The following is a 16,633-nucleotide window of genomic DNA, read 5'->3' on the forward strand; positions in this document are numbered from 1 at the left end:
TTCTTGCCTTTTATATGATGTTATGATATCCCAGGACAAGTGGTACAGTAGAAAACTTTCATAACTCCATCCCGGGTCCACCGCAACTAAAAACTCACGCTTATGGGACTAAATCGCGTATTTATTTATTTTTTTGTGGTGAGATCAGACGTTCATAATGACAGAACACTATGCAACGTGATTGTCTTGAATGCGCCCCATCGGAAGTCTCGCTAGACGAGATTTCACAAAATGTCGTTTAACGAGGCTTCCGGTGGGCGGAATTCTCCTTTAAGTTTGTTTTGAGATATGTTTTAAAGAGGCATCAGACTTCACTTCAACAATCATGACAACAATCATGAATAGGCTGATATATCTTAAATATAGAAAAGAAGATAATACATTTTTTTTAAATGGTTTTGAGGAATTACATCCTATATCAAAGTAAGAGTCACAAAGGTCACACATTTCAAAAAGGCTGGCACACAACTCAAGTCAGCTTTATTGTCACATCACACATTTTACAGGTGTGAAAGAAAAGAAACACGGGGTGAAATTCATTGCCGTACAAGGCACGCTCCATCTTTGCCGCTTCAAAAAAGGTGGAAAGAGATGGAGAAAGAAAGACACAGAAATAAATAGGCTACATGGTAGCGCATGAAGGCTTCAAGTGCATGTTTAAAATAGCAGTGGTATGGTCCTTTAATATGTATTTGCAGGGTGCGATGGCTCTAACTGAAGTTGTAGGCCCAGGTATTAATAGGTTCTTTAGATCTTCTTCATCCTGCTGCAAGTGAAATGTTCCAAATATCAACTGTGTTCTCCTGCAGTAACACGGATGTCCACACGGTGGCATCGTTGCTGAAGCTGTACTTAAGAGAGCTGCCTGAACCTGTCATCCCCTTCTCCAAATATGACGACTTCCTCACCTGTGCACAACTGCTGGCCAAAGACGAAGAGGAGGTGTGTGTGTGTGTGTGTGTGTGTGTGTGTGTGTGTGTGTGTGTGTGTGTGTGTGTGTGTGTGTGTGTGTGTGTGTGTGTGTGTGTGTGTGTGTGTGTGTGTGTGTGTGTGTGTGTGTGTGTGTGTGTGTGTGTGTGTGTGTGTGTGTGTGTGTGTGTGTGTGTGTGTGGGGGGTGTTATACATGTGAGGGCCAAATGTCCCCATAAGTATAGTAGAAGGTGTGAAATGGCCATTGTGAGCACCATTTCCCTGGTCCTCAAAAGAGTCACGCAAACACGATTGTTTAAGTTAGGCTTATGATTAGATTGTTGTTGTGGTTAGACATTCAGACGTTAGGATGCGTTATGAGCTTGCAGATCTGCTATTTTTCGGCTACTATTCTGTTTGCGCCAAAGTGTGTGTGTGTGTGTGGGGGGGGGGGGGGGGGCACAGACAGTAAAAACAGAATAGTAAAACCATAAAGACATGACTTGTTCTGGTCCCCATGAGCAAAATGTTATTTTTTATGGTTAAAAGAGTAACTATATGAATTGATTCAGATTAGGAATGTTAGGTTTAGGGTTACAGTACGGTTAGGATACATTTTATGGTAGTGATATGGTAAGGTCATGCTCATTTAGTTAAGTCCACTGTATTTATGTAGCACAGGATTAGGGTTTAACGTTGTGGTTGGGCTTCAGGTTTAAGAGGGAACCAAATGTATCCGTAAGGGTCCATTTGGTTCCATTCACTCAGACTTGAAACCCCCCCAGAGGATTTGACTGTGTATTAAGCGTGATTTGTATGTCTCAGGGGGTCCAGGAGCTGGGAAACCAAGTGAGCAGTCTACCTCTCCCCAACTTCAATCTGCTTAAGTACATATGCAAGTAAGTCCCTTCCTTTATCACTATTATCAATCACCCTGAGACTGAACACTCTGCTTTCTATTGGATGGAACTATTTCATCTCCATGGCAACTGTAATTAGAAATAAGTGTTTGCGTGTGTGTTTCTCTCAGGTTCCTTGATGAGGTCCAGTCTCATTGTAACGAGAACAAAATGAGCGTTCAGAACCTGGCTACTGTGTTCGGACCAAACATCCTCCGACCCAAGATGGAGGACCCTGTAGCCATCATGGAGGGTAAACAGACACGCTATTATTTACTGAATCCATGTTGCTGGTTGTAGCGTGTGTGTACTTGTGAGGGCCAGATTAGGCTCACAATTAAATATTTAGATTGGGGGAAGGATTAGGATTAGGCGTACGGAGGTTAGGTTTAGGGGTTTGGGTTGGATTTTGACATGTTGTGAGCTTGTCGTTTGGTTATTTTTGGTATGTGACACCAGCACACAACTCGGTGTAACTCAGACTTTAGTGTTATGGGTATAAATGGCCCACAAAAGAAAGAAAAATAAATGGCACATTGTCATCCTTAAGTTTGACATCTTCTCTGACCTCCAGGCACCTCTCTGGTCCAGCATCTGATGACCATCCTCATCAGGGAACACCTCCGCCTCTACCCCGGCAGGGACCAGGAGGCTCCCCCCAGCAGCCAGCCTCCCCAGACAGAGCCCCCCGTCCCTGGGCATCAGCTCCAGCACCGCAGCCTGGGGGCCTGGATCTCTGAGGAGGACCTCCAGACCTGCCCCATCACCTCCCACCAAGGTTATTATAGCCATGCATCATATATGGAAGCACCATAGGAAGCACCTTAGATTACAGGAAATTACCATAGGAAGCACCATAGAAGACAGGAAAGCACCATAGGAAGCACCGTCGAAGACAGGGAAGCACCATAGGAAGCACCGTAGAAGACAGGGAAGTGCCATAGGAAGCACCATAGATTACAGGGAAGCACCATAGGAAGCACCGTAGAAGACAGGGAAGCACCATAGATTACAGGGAAGCGCCATAGGAAGCACCATAGATTACAGGGAAGCGCCATAGGAAGCACCGTAGAAGACAGGAAAACGCCATAGGAAGCACCATAGATTACAGGGAAGCGCCATAGGAAGCACCGTAGAAGACAGGGAGACTCCTGTTTAACAAACGCAATGATTAATATCAGAACATAGAGCTATTTAACCCTTATTTAATCAAAATAAAACCTTTTTCAATTCTAGTTTTAGTTTATTTTGTTGTGTCAGTTTTACTGAACTGCAATAACCCTGCCTCCCACGAAACCCAGACCCTGACCTGCACAGCAGCGCGTCCTCCCTAGACGCCAAGCTGTGTGCGGCCGTCACGCCCGTCCAGACACCCAACCCCGGCGGCGGCGGACCCAAGCTGGCGTCTTCGTCGGGGGCCAAGGGGGACACGGCCATCAGTCCCAGCAAACAGCCCAAGGCCACGCCCTCCTGGAAGTACTCCTTCAAAAGCTCCTCGGTGCCTCGCTCGCAGCCGCAGGGCAAGCAGGCCAGCGGTACGTACGCCTGTCACAAGTATCACATATTGTTATTTTTTAACCTGTGAAGACCTGAGGTACATTCTACAAATGCCTTCTAAATCAGTCACTCTGAAACGTTTTCGTGTCAAGGACCCCCAAATTGATATATATATATATTTGGCCGCGGACCCCCCCCCCCCTTCTGAAAATGTTCTGTGCCAGGGACCACCAGAAGTAAAGATCAACATTTTTCAAACACTTAAAAAAGATTTCTATCACTTTCAAGATTATTATAATTTTTTTTTTAAATACATTTGTGCCGCGCTGCGAGCTTGTAGATCTGCTATTTTTGCCAACACCAACGCTAAAATCTAAAATGACACAGATGCTCTCCCGGTATTAATGGGTCAAGATAATCGCAGCTATTTCATTGTTAGACTTGTTTCCATTCACCTGTGTGAATTATTTTGTTGAAAAAGCCTATCTACGAGCTCACAGTTGTGAGCTCGTAGATAGGCTCAAATCTTTGAAAGTAAAACATTCTTAAATGCATTTAATTTGATAATTGGTACCAGTCATTGTTTTTTTTTACGTTATTTGTTATTGTTATTTGTTATCTGGCCTGTGCTACATTAATCACAATTATTTTGTCTGACAATGAATTGTCAACTCATATTTCCTGACTCTGACCACCCTAGGGAGCAGCAGTGGTTCCACGGTGGAGACCACCAGCGTGTCATCAGGTGGAGGAGGAGGAGGAGGAGGAGGAGGAGGAGGAGGAGGTATGTACTGCATCTGCTGCTATTTTTTAACCTTATGTATATTTCAAAGTGGAGGTTGTGTACGAGCATTTAGGCCAGCTGCTGGATATCAAGGCAAAAGATCTAACGGAAAGTTAAAACATCCTGGTTTAAAGGTCCCAAAATATGTTATGAATGAAACATGATTTCACCCACTTCCTTACAGCTGTAAATCCGTGATTAGGCCTGTCACAATTATTACATAATCGTGTAATCGCAATTATTTGAGGTAATCACATCACAATTATTTTGTCCTAATCGTCATAATCGTTTCCATGTTGAAACACCCCCAAAAATTTGACGCGTTGTAAGCTTGTAGATAATTTCTTTCGAAAGTATAAAATTATTAAATATGTCAGTGATTTCTTTGTATACTTAACCCATTTAGACCTGAGGCCGATTCTAAAAATGCCTTCTAAATCCTGACCTAAGTTTTCAGAAAAAAAACCAAAAGGGGTTCCCGTCCTGAAAGGTATAGATACAAATAGGGGTTCCCGCCCTAAATAGGTTACGGTATTTGTCATATTTGCCCTGTGCCATATCTGATTACAAAGGCCAAACAGAAATGAGACTGTTAATCGCAATTATTTGTACGATAATTAATCATCAACTTAAAGTTTGTAATCGTGACATCCCTATCCGTGACAACAAAGTTGATTGTGCTTCCTATTTCCGAGGAGGGGGCAACTGGCTGATGAACGGCCTGTCCTCCCTGAGGGGACACCGCCGCACCTCCTCGGGCGAGCGCTCGTCCTCCTCCTCCTCGTCGACGACGACGCGCGACCGCGACTCCACGGGCTCCTCCCAGAGGCTGTCCACCTACGACAACGTCACGTCCTCCTCCGCCGCCGCCTCCAGTGCGGGGAGCGCGCTCAGCGTGGCAGGCGGCGGCGGCAGCAGCAGCACGCCGTGGTCCACTTCCTCCTGCGAGATCTCGGTGCCGGACGAGCCCCCACTACTGGCCCCGGGGAACCAGAACTGTGCAGGAGAGGGAGAGGGAGAAAAGGGGGACGCAGGAGGGGCGGTGTCGGAGCAGGACGACAGCGGCGGCGGTGGTTGCGAGGCCATGGAGCTGGGCAGCGAGAACGGGAGCGCGGGAGCCGGGGTGACCGTGGCCATGATGATGGGGGTCCTCCCGACCATCGTGATGTCGGAGGACGGAGACGGGGAGCAGCAGGGGGGGTCCTCCGCCGTGGTGCCACTGGGCGGTCTGGTGGACGGACTGAGAGACGAGCTGAGGAGCCAGAGGGGCGTCTACGAGGCCAGGATGAAAAAGTGAGAGCACCGATGCAACTAGTCGCAAGTTAACTCCTTGCAACAAAACGGTTTTAAGGGCAGTCCACACCAATGCAACTCCTTTGCAACTGCCATCGGGGATAATGGTTGCAAGGAGTTGCATTGGTGTGGACTGGCCTTTACACGCACTTTAGGAAAGTCTACAAGGTCAACATGTCCCTAGGTCTAGGGTTAGGGTCAGTTCTGACTCCTCTGGCAATTATGGGCTCTTAAGAATCATTTATGCAGTAGATGCCTTAAAAAAAGGTTCATATTCTTGCATCATGTAGAAATAATCTTTGTTTTACTGAGGAAATGTAGCAAAAGTTTAAATCTATCTCTTCTCTTACATTCTCTTAAATCGTACTCTACTCTTACATCTGCTAAGTTATGTTGACGTTGCTCATTCCTTCCCGTGCTCCGCTGCCCTCTGCAGGTTAGAGGAGTCCAGTGCAGCGCTGTGTGCGCAGATGGAGCGCCTGGAGCAGGAGATGGAACAGGAGAGGAAGAAGCAGCGCATGCTGGAGATCAAACTGCGCAACTCTGAGCGCGCCAGAGAGGACGCCGAGAACCGCAACCGTCTGCTGGAGAAGGAGATGGAGGACTTCTTTGCTACTTTAGGAGACTTGGCTCTGGGCGCGAGAACTAGTGACATATGAACATTGATGGCCCAGTAGTCTTTGTCTGAGGCCCAGTACAGAGGTTGATGTCTTGAACCGACTGGAGCCGATCTGGCCTTTTTTCTTCAAAACTGTGTTTGTTGTAAAAAAAAAATATTCAGGGCAAGTTCATAAGAACTGAAATCGAGAGCTGAAGCTAGTGAGGACTTATGGGGAGGATCACGCAGAGATGCGTGGCTAGCAAAACCTTTGTTTTCCTACGGTACGGTGTGTCTGGCCGGTGCTCCTCTCTTTCACTGCACAACATGTTTTTCTAGCGCTTTTCAGACGTGCATAAAAGTTAGAATTTTCGCAACCTTAAAACGCAATGCGTGAAGTCGCAGTGCTCTTTCCCGTTTGATGTCGATAGATGTGGAGGGAAATGTGGGACAATGGCAAGCGCAGACCAAAGTTTAATATTAGACACAAGACTCAACGTGCGCTTGAATCCATTTCCCCGCGTGATTAATGTTTTGATCACCCGGTTTCGCACACAGGCACACCGCAGCGTTTTGCCGGAGAAGCTGTTTTGTCAAGGTGTTTTTGGAGAGTCGCTCTGCGCCTGTAGCGACATGTCTCGGCGTGATCACCCCCTTAAGTGTTTGGAGAGGGATCTGACTGACCCCGGGCGCTCGTCAGAATAAAGTACTCTGGCGGCTGGGTTGATTTAAAAAAAAACTCCTTGAATGGCCGTGTGCTTGAGACGCATGCTTGGAACAGAATGGAAAGTCAAGGAGGAGGCCAGCCGGCATCACTGTGTGGAGCCACAGTGTCTGTGTGAAATCGCACGAAGATAAATGAAGTCCTGACCTTTCTCTGCAAAGCACTGCCGTCTTCAAACCACTAAGTAGAGTCAGAGTGGACGGACTTCACGGAGACACTGTGAACACTTAGAGTGAGTGAGACGTCACAGTTGAAAAGTGACCGGCTCTTTTCGACTACGAAGGTTCAACCTGACACTTTTAGGCCTCCCTCACAGTTAAAACAAGCGCTTTATGGCTGCCTTGTGCCTTACGTGAAGCATAAGGCCGTTTCAATTAATTTCCTATGGAAGTCACGTGTTTTGATAAAGCTGACTTGCCTCGCCGCTCTCTGGCCCCCCCCCCCTCCCCTCCCCTAAGGCAAGTCAGCTTTATCAAACCACGTGACTTCCATAGGAAATGAATTGAAATGGCCTTATGCTTCACGTAAGGCACAAGGCAGCCATACAACGATTGTTTTAACTGTGTGAGGGAGGCCTTACAGAACTCCATGAAGTTCTGTGATGGTTTCGCTGTAGTCAAAAAGAGCCAATAATATGAGTTATATGGAGCTGTAGTATTTCTCTCTGTTCTCAGGCCTCCTGTAGTGTGCCTAGACGCCGGGAAGTTTCCATGATATTTATTCCGTATCCGTTGTTAAAGCCTCAAAGTCTCTGGTTTACGCTGAACCACTGGGATGATGTCATTATACCATTAATGTAACGCTAACCTAAACAGGGACGTGATCCTATACGAACACCTGGAAGCATCACTGGTGATTTCTAACCATGGTGCTATGGAAGGTTCACCACTTAAGCCCTACTGTATGTATTGTATGATAAAGAGCCATGATGTGACGCATTGTGAGCTTGTAGATCTGCTATTTGTCTTGTTTTTTGTTTTTTTTGTTAATTTAAAAAGAAATAATAGTCAAAAAAAGACTTTTTTGGAACTTTTTGCCTCTGATGACATGACCCAGGTGTTTTTTTCTGCTTAACAGACCTTCAACAGTGAAATCAGCCATCATAATGTTTGATAAGAATGCAAACTCTTCATCATAGGCAAATAGTAGATCTGCTATTTTGCTATTATTATAGTTTTTTATACGATTCAATTTGACATTTGAATTGGCTAATAAGATTTCTGAATTTTCTTTTTTGGAAATGTTTGCCTATAACTCCATGACACGTGATTATTAGACAGACGCTACCGGTTTACAGCTCATGCTCATGAAGTACAGTACTTGCGGGTCATTTACAGTACAGCCGTTTTTAAATACCAAAGCCAGACCGACGCTGTTCGCTTACAGCCCGACCGGAGTGGAAGCCATGTTGGTTTTGGCGCACAAAGCTGACCACTGCCCCTCAAAGAAACAATGGGACTTCCTGGTGTGTGCCTTCAGGGAAACGTGTTATCTGACAGGAACATTGTAATGTTGCCGCTTATCTGCTCTACTGCAGCGACTCCCAACCTGCGGGCCGGGGCCCTCTGGGTGGGCCGTGAGGATATTGCTAGTAGGACCCCACACACTATAGGCTCTATGCACGGCAGCCATATTGGAAAGAAATTGGGCCTCTTCCTTACTTCCTTCATAGGTGTTACCAATGATACTAATTAAAGGAGTAGTTCACCCAAATTACTTATTTTCTATCAATTGCTCACCCCATGAAGCATTGTATTCATGGAGTTTTGTTTTTGTCGCATTCCTAAGTCAATAATTTCATCAATTGAGTCTCTTATACTGAACGTTGAATTATTGTCTAAGGAATGTGACAAATACAAAAAAAAATCACCATTTAAGGCTTCATGGGGTGAGTAATTGATAGAAAATAAGTCATGTTTGGGTGAAGTGTTCCTTTAATATAACATTAATGTACAAAAAAATAAAAGAAAAAATAGTTTTCATTGTTATACCAATAAATAGGAAGATTTTCAAGTGAGCCCCGGCCCAGAAAAGGTTGAGAAGCGCTGTGGTAGTACATATGGCCTCAGAATACACACAGTGGCCAAATTAATGTTGTAATTCTTTTTTTTAAATATATAAACTCAACAAACTGCCGATTCATCCCTCGACATCCCTGGGAAGGTGCCAATTGTCGACTTCGTGAAACTTAAATTATTGTGATTTGAATGGATGTTTTTTTAAATAAGAATGTATCCTTGTGGTGAATGTATACGTGTTGTCGATTAAAAAAAGAAGGAAATAATACAATAAAACCTGCCCTATAAAATTACTGCTTTAAAATGAACGGGGGAAAATATTGCTTAAAACTGACCAGGCTCATAGATAGATTTTATTGATGAAAACAAGCTACAGTACAGCAGAAACCACTTGTAGATGTCTCTCCATCTCTGCAGGACATTTTTCCCACATCAGTAGTGCAGACAGTACTAGTTGAATACATGTTACAGTATGTAGTAGAATCATATTAGTTAGGGATGCACCGATATATCGGCCTTAAAAATGCAATATCGGTATCGAACCGGTTTGACCCGATATTCTATTTTATAATATTTATGTTTGAATGTGAAGCTGAAAAATCCTTCATGTGATGTTGAAGGCTGCAGATTCAATTCATTCATTTTATGGAGAACTTTCAAAAGGGTCAACAAGTTGGAAATGTTCAATAAAATAGTACATTTACATTGTTTGAACTGATTTGTGCATCAGTAGGCCTAATACATCAGGTAATATGAATGCACTGTTTGTTAGAATTCTGCATCTGCACGCATAATCTACAGTTACTAAGGTGAACCCTACTGGAAACTTATCGCTATCGGTCAATTTGACCATGCAAATAATCAGTAAACATTTCCAACATCGTGCATCCCTAATATTAGTGTTGAATAAAACTTACAAAGATCTGTCTTATATAACTTGAAAGCCTTAATTTAACATTTAAAACATGCAACAAAACAAGTGACACCAACAATGGTTTACTGCTTTTTATCCCCGTTGATCTACTAGACCAGTAGTTCTCAAAGTGGGGTCCGGGGACCCCCCCAGGAGTCCTTTGACGGTGTTCCAGGGGGTCCCAGGCTAAATTGCTGATAGTTGGGACTTGGGTACCGAATGGACCATTACAGATCTGTAACTCTGAGAGTTCTGGGGGTCCTTGAAGTTAAAAAGTTTGAGAGCCACTGGTCTGCTAGCTAGACAATTTAGGAAACACATTTTAAGGCGGAGTAGCCTAAAGGGTCGTGCAACAATTAACGTCTGAATTAGAAATTTAGTGGAATCTACTGTATGTATCGTGATGGTTGCATGTGACTGAACTGTTGAAATGCTAATTATTACTAATCGACACACTGTCCACACACTATTATAGTGGGAGCAACTGTCATTTCTCCAGGGTCCTAGAAACAGTAGAGTTAGAAGACAAAATGTATGTTGGGGTTGAGCAAGACAATGTGACTGTATTTCATTTAATTTAAAAAAAATCATCGGTACCACTTTCTATTAAGTCCATGTTTATAAGGATTTATAAACATAATTATATTGCATTGTAATCTACATTTAACACTGTAGAGTATAATTATAGTTATATGCACTCATAAGTATTCATAATGATTTACAACAATAATCATAACTCAGTTTAAGACATTTTATAAGGACATTTATCAGAATACATCTGGCTGGACACTCATTGACATTGTTTCTACAGTGAGTATCATAGCGTATTCTAATTCTCATAGTTGCAATACATTATAATTTTATAATGCATTACAATGCATTATAATCACTGTTATATTAAGTAATTACATTCCTGGAGGTGTAGTCAGAAATGTTTTGTGTTTTAGCTTAGATTTAATGTTATTAACTTTACTTAAGGCACCCAATGACCACTTAAGTCTTAAAGTGACTTATAATCACACTATAATGCATAATAACAGTGATTATAATTAATTATAAAACTATGAGAATTATAATACTTGTAAGTCTGACTCTGTGAGTGACTAGCAACCATGAACTATTATGATACTTGAGCATATAAGTGCTTTATCGTTTGTTACGATTGTTATGAAGTATTACGAGTATGTATGAGTGCTTATAACTCTCAATACTTAGTGGTAAATGCAGATTATAATGCATTATACGTATATTTATAATGCATTATAGACATGGGCTTCATAGAAAGTTATACCTGTTTCCTTTCTACAAATTCATTCAGTAAATCTTATGTGATTGGCATTGCCCTTTTTGAAAAGAAAATGTGTACACGATGAATGCTTCTTTTTAAAGGGACTTGCCCTTTGATTCAACTAGCTGTGTAGACATTGGGTTTAACTACTTAAACCCTATACCAAGGTTGACCGGAGTCTCAGGGGCTCTATACTGGTGACATTAAACGTATCTGAACATAGCATACAAGCATACAAGCTCTCAATGCGTCAGAATAGCGACGCGTTGAGAGCTTGTAGATCTGCTATTTTCTGGGATGGTTTTATCCAGGATACAGATGCTGGGGTTTAAAGGGATATTTTACTTTCAAACATGTTTCGGGTCATTTTAACATCTACTCAGGCTTTTGTGAGCACTCCAGATCGTTATTTAGTTGCTTGATTCAGTATTTAGATGTTTGGATATTCATTTGATCAGACACGCAATGAATCTATCACGGTTAAAATGAGTTTGAAGTTACAATGGGTTTGTATAGGAAGGGGGCGTGTCTGATAAAATGAAAATGAAATATCTAAATACTGAATCAAGCAACTTAAAAACGGTCCTGGATGCTCACAAAAGCCTGGGACGTTATAATGACCCCAAACATGTTTAAAAGTGAAATGTCCCTTTAAGTGGGTCAATGACAGAGCCCAAAAATGGCTGCCACTAAAAGGTTTATTTTCCTCTGAGGTGTCACATTATCCACAGTTTGAATGATTCTCATGTCTCTGCTATGAACAGCGATGATGGTGCTTATTTATTATGGCTCTACAATATTGTAATGAATGGATATGTATGGAAATAAAGGTGACAATATGATCATCAGTGGAGCAGTTTTCTATCTATCATTATGCTAGTATATTAATGTTCTATTGCCTTTCTATCATCAATATGCTAATATTGGCTTTCTATCAATGGCTAATATGATTTATATTGCTAATATATAGATTTCTTTCATAAATATATTGGATTGAAGATTCCTTTTCCTCCTGTTTCCTCTCCTTCCTTCTCTCATCCCTTCCTCTCCTTCCTTCCTTCTCTCCTCTCTTCCCTTTTCTCCTGTTTCCTCTCTCCCCCTTTTTCCTCTCCTTCCTTGTAATATTTCAGCTAGAGTGTGGATATGTTTTCTATAACCCCTCCACTTTATTGTCCGGAAGCAACGGGGAGGACACAGCCCTCCCCGTTCCCACATCGATGGGTTAATCATCAGTACCCGAGACCAGATTTGAACCAAGCAGTGGGGCCTGAGCACAGGCCGACATGGTATCCTGCGGACTAGTCCGCTGACCCACTGGTACCGGCCACTCCACACTGCTTTTAATTTGTTCTTCTGGAAGTCAGTCTTCAAAGCGTCAGAGTAAAGTGTAACAGTAACATATGCTCAGGCATTCGAACCCACAACCTCTGAATCACGTAGACAGAGTCTCAACACAGTGAGCTACCTGCTGCCTGCTCCATTCTCGTTCTGATTTGAGTAACAAGCAACAATAGAAAAAAAGAAAAATGTGTTTTAACTGCATATTTTTCTATTGTTTGTTGTTGACTGTTGCTTGTCTAGATGTTTGAATGTTTATGAACCACAATTTTTTGTCATTATTTATTTGGCTTTGAAAAAAATACTAAGCACAGTGGCTCACTGGGTTAAGAGTCTGCCTGGGAAGCGGAGGGTCATATTTGATTCCTGGTCCTGACAAGGTGTCCCCAACATCTTGACAAATGTGAAATACTTTACATACTAATCTTTCTCATGGGGCCCCTGGCACAAAATCTTTTCTGGTCCGCTGCCAAATTTGCATCAATTTCGGAGTCGTTGACACGACAATGTTCAAAGGGGCAGCCATAGCTGAATGGGTAGAGAACCTGCCTGGTAAGCAGAATGTCACAGCTTCGATACCCGGCCCCAGAAATGTGTCAGGGTGTCCCTGAGCAAGACACTTAACTGAAAACTGAATTTCCCCCACAGGATGAAATGGGTCTTATTAGAAGACTGCACAGGAGTTGAGGGTGGCTATTATTTACCTCCTTGGACATTTATAATTGTATTTTCAGTGAGACATTTACAGCAATGAAGTACATTTACTTACTTTAGTACATTTTGGATACTTATGACTTATATTGTGACAGATATTGTGCTTTAGACTCCACTACGGAAAAATTGCATTAAGAATTAACCACTTAAGCCCTATTTCAAGTATTCAAAAGTTGAAATGTAGACATTTTCCAAAAAGTTAGTTTGCTCTCCTATTTTTTTGTGTTCCTTTTATACAACTGAGCAATTCCAATTCCTTTGAGGCTAAATATTATCTACCACTGTTATTTGCATGCATTTATTTGTTTTAAGTTGGGTGTCTGGAATATTCAATCAAAATGCATAATCCAATCCAAAAAGCAATCAGATAATATCTCTAAGTAGCAAACCATATCTGCTTATTTTGGGGAGCTTTTCGCAGAAACAGACATTTTTGGTTGGTTATTATCTTCAGCTTACTGTAATCACTATACACAGTCAATGCTGCTGGGAGTTTACAGACAATATTTTAGTGTCTGTAGAACTACAGTATATCTCAATTGCTGGAAAAACAAATCACTTCTTAGGGCCAGGCTACGTCAACATAAATATTAAAGTAACATTAAAGCATTCTTATAAGGCCAAATATGTCTCCATAACTACTTCAGCATAACCTTTGACTGTACTACCTATACTCAGTGACGGCCGTTGCTATGTTTCACCCGTTTCAATTGAAACAGGCCTCGATACTAGACTTTTTAGTCTAATATCATGTGGAGTAAGCAGGATGTAGATCTGATTAAATCAGGGCTCAGCTCAAGTGAATCATTAATGACAATGGCAAACCAATATTACTTTTGTTAATTTAATGTGAGTGAGTTGTTTTAGCTCTCTGTCCATGGTGGAAGTGCAATGTTTTGTGCCAGGGACCCTCCCAGGAGAGATGTGGTAAACTTAAGATTTTTCAAAAATGTTCAAAAATAGCAGAAGCTCGCAGTGCGGCACGAAGTGACACGCTGCAAGCTTGCATATCTGCTATTTTTTAATAGACAACGCTAAAATCTAAAATGACACAGATGCTTTCCCAGTTTTAATGGGTTAATGTTATTGTTAAACAGAATTGTATAAAAGCTTTTGTTTGCAGTGTGCGGTGACTTCAAGCTCCTCAGCAACAGAAGGCGGCAAACAGTCGAGAATCAAATTGTATTTCTTTTATTTGCAGTACATGTTTTTGTGTTTTTATTTTATTCAGGAGTTGGCATCATTCGATCCCAGTGCAGGTATTCTAGTAGTGCACTTCTTGGTTGGCTGCGGTTTGTGTGCGTCGATGCACGGAGCCAGAAATTCTTAAAACTACTTTGCATGGCTGGATTTCACTAGCAAACATTTCAAACCAGCACCATACATATAACCAGTTTGTTGTTTTTAGGCATTTACTTTACCTTTTTTTTTCTCTTTTTCATTTGTTTGTTTATTAACATTATTTGGCCTTACCACGACAGCCAATCAAAACTTAAAGGGTTATTTCACTTTAAAACACTTCTGGGGTCATTTTAGGGCTTCTGTGTGCAGTGCACCCCATATGATTCAATATTTAGATATTAGATTTTCATTTTATCAGACACGCCCCCACTTACAGTATATAAACCCCTTGAATTTCAAACTCAAACTTTCCCCCTCCTTTTCTTGTAAATAAATTAATTAGAAAATGAAAAATAAAATAAATGGAAAAAAGTTATTGAAAAAACACGCCCCCCTCACGCATTAGAAGGACAATGTCAGTCACTAGAAGCAGGGTTGTGTGTTTTCAATGAGCCTAACATGGTTAAACTGGGATTTGAAGTTGAATGGGCTTAATGTATATAGGAAGGTAGCTAATGAATATCACTTATCTAAATATTGAATCAAGAAACATAAAAACTGTCTGGGCTGCACACACAAGCCCGACTAGATGTTAAAATTAAGCCATAAATGTTTTAAAGTGAAACAGCCCTTTTATCCGCGAGGGATACAAAGAACTCCCCCGGTCTCTGTATCCACCTCTGGCTGCAGATTTGATTGGCAGGAAAGGCTGATTACATAACATTATTTATGACTATAAACAAGTCACAGGAAAAACAAAAACAAAAAAAAAGATCTTGCTCATAAAAAAAGGGGGAAAAAAAACATGGATTGACAGTACCAAACATTTCTTTACCTTCAGGAGACAGCTAACAAGGCTAGGCCCATCACTAACTACTAGCACGATTTGCCGAAGGTATTGCACATTAACTGTAAAAAAAATAATAATGAAAGAAAAGAAAAAAAAGAAAAGGAAAAAAAAATACATAGAACAATTCTTTCACTTCTAGGTGAAGTTTACATAATGTACAAAACTAGAAGTCTGCTCAAATTGACAATAGTACACTTTCAAATAAATAAATAATGGAATCTGTTATTCACACGCCTTCCATAGCTAATTCTGCGGGCAACTAAGTATTTCCAAGAACTGGTAGAAATTTAGCCTGAGGTAGTTCATCAAAGCCTACTTTAAATCATGATTAAAGGTTTTTTTGAGAGATGCGGTAATAACAAATAAAGGAAAAAAAAGAAAAGCAACAGCAAAATATATAACTCCAATGGCTAAAATGTTGGGCAAAATAAAATTAAGAGCACCATTTTTGAGTTATGATTTAAGCAATTATGTCACACCATCAACACTGAGGGGCAACATGACGGGAAATTACGTGAGCAACTTCATCTTCTCTATCTATCCTCCATCTACGACTAAAGGCAATTATTTAATGCAGTGGTTGGTTCTCAAACATGTTCATGTCAAGGACCCCCAAATTGATATCTATTTAGCCGTGGACCCCCCCATCTGAAAATATGTTGTGCCAGGGAACCCGGTAAGAGATTTGTGTTGTTAAAAATGGTCATAACTCTTCTACAAGCTCACAACATGTTGCATTGCATTGTAGTAGCTCTCCGGATCATAACTGGTTGCCTGAAGCCCACCCTCATTCTACCTACCAGCCCTCAAGGGAATTGCCCCGGCCGGCCTCCAACGAGAGGCTGCTACGCTTGCTCTATAGCAAGGAAAGCCCAGAAACATGACTGGCACATTGCCTCTAAACAGACTCAGTCGCCACCCCATACAAGGTGGCACAAGAAATGCTCAGCTCTATCCCTGAGGACCTGTCTACAAAACACAAAGCCAACGCCTGTCAGTAATTCAAGTTTGGCAATACAAAGTTGCTTAACTATACCACAGTGAAGTACAACACAGAACTAGACCTACGGCCGGCTGAATTGCCCAAAGGAACAAGACTTTTCTTCAGGTTCTAAGACATCCATAGTGTTACGTTAACGTGTTTTTGAGACAGCCCAAGCACAGTGCTGGTTACCCTGCATGCTGCTATAGACTATGCAGCAGCCATAATAGGAAAGAAATTGGGCCTCTTCCTTACTTCCTTCACAGGTTTTACCAATGATAATAATGAAGGCTCTGTTCCATTTCAGGCAGCACAGTGGTTCTCAAACCTTTTAATTTCAAGGACCCCCATAACTCTGAGAGTGTACAAATGGAACCATATGGACCTTTACGGGGCCATTTGGTTCCATTTGTACACTCTCAAGAGTTATACACCTTTTAAGGGGCCATTTGGAACCCCCTCAAAGAACCATGTGGGTCCCTGG

At 41.8% G+C, this 16,633-nt stretch overlaps 1 protein-coding gene across 1 annotated transcript in view; it reads left to right on the forward strand.

The window, feature by feature from the left end:
* arhgap22b (Rho GTPase activating protein 22b) overlaps window positions 1-6,161 on the forward strand; it is a 73,242-nt gene extending 67,081 nt beyond the window's left edge. The window contains exons 6-13 of the mRNA XM_084078136.1: window positions 810-942; window positions 1,736-1,809; window positions 1,941-2,062; window positions 2,384-2,590; window positions 3,111-3,348; window positions 4,017-4,090; window positions 4,786-5,383; window positions 5,820-6,161. Of these exons, the coding sequence (XP_083934262.1) occupies window positions 810-942; window positions 1,736-1,809; window positions 1,941-2,062; window positions 2,384-2,590; window positions 3,111-3,348; window positions 4,017-4,090; window positions 4,786-5,383; window positions 5,820-6,042 (1,669 nt within the window). The 3' untranslated portion in view covers window positions 6,043-6,161. The remainder of the gene's footprint in view (window positions 1-809; window positions 943-1,735; window positions 1,810-1,940; window positions 2,063-2,383; window positions 2,591-3,110; window positions 3,349-4,016; window positions 4,091-4,785; window positions 5,384-5,819) is intronic.
* Window positions 6,162-16,633: the final 10,472 nt, after the last annotated feature.

This window comes from Gymnoscopelus microlampas (assembly GCF_963454915.1).
Source record: "Gymnoscopelus microlampas genome assembly, chromosome: 14".
Lineage (NCBI taxonomy): Eukaryota > Metazoa > Chordata > Actinopteri > Myctophiformes > Myctophidae > Gymnoscopelus > Gymnoscopelus microlampas.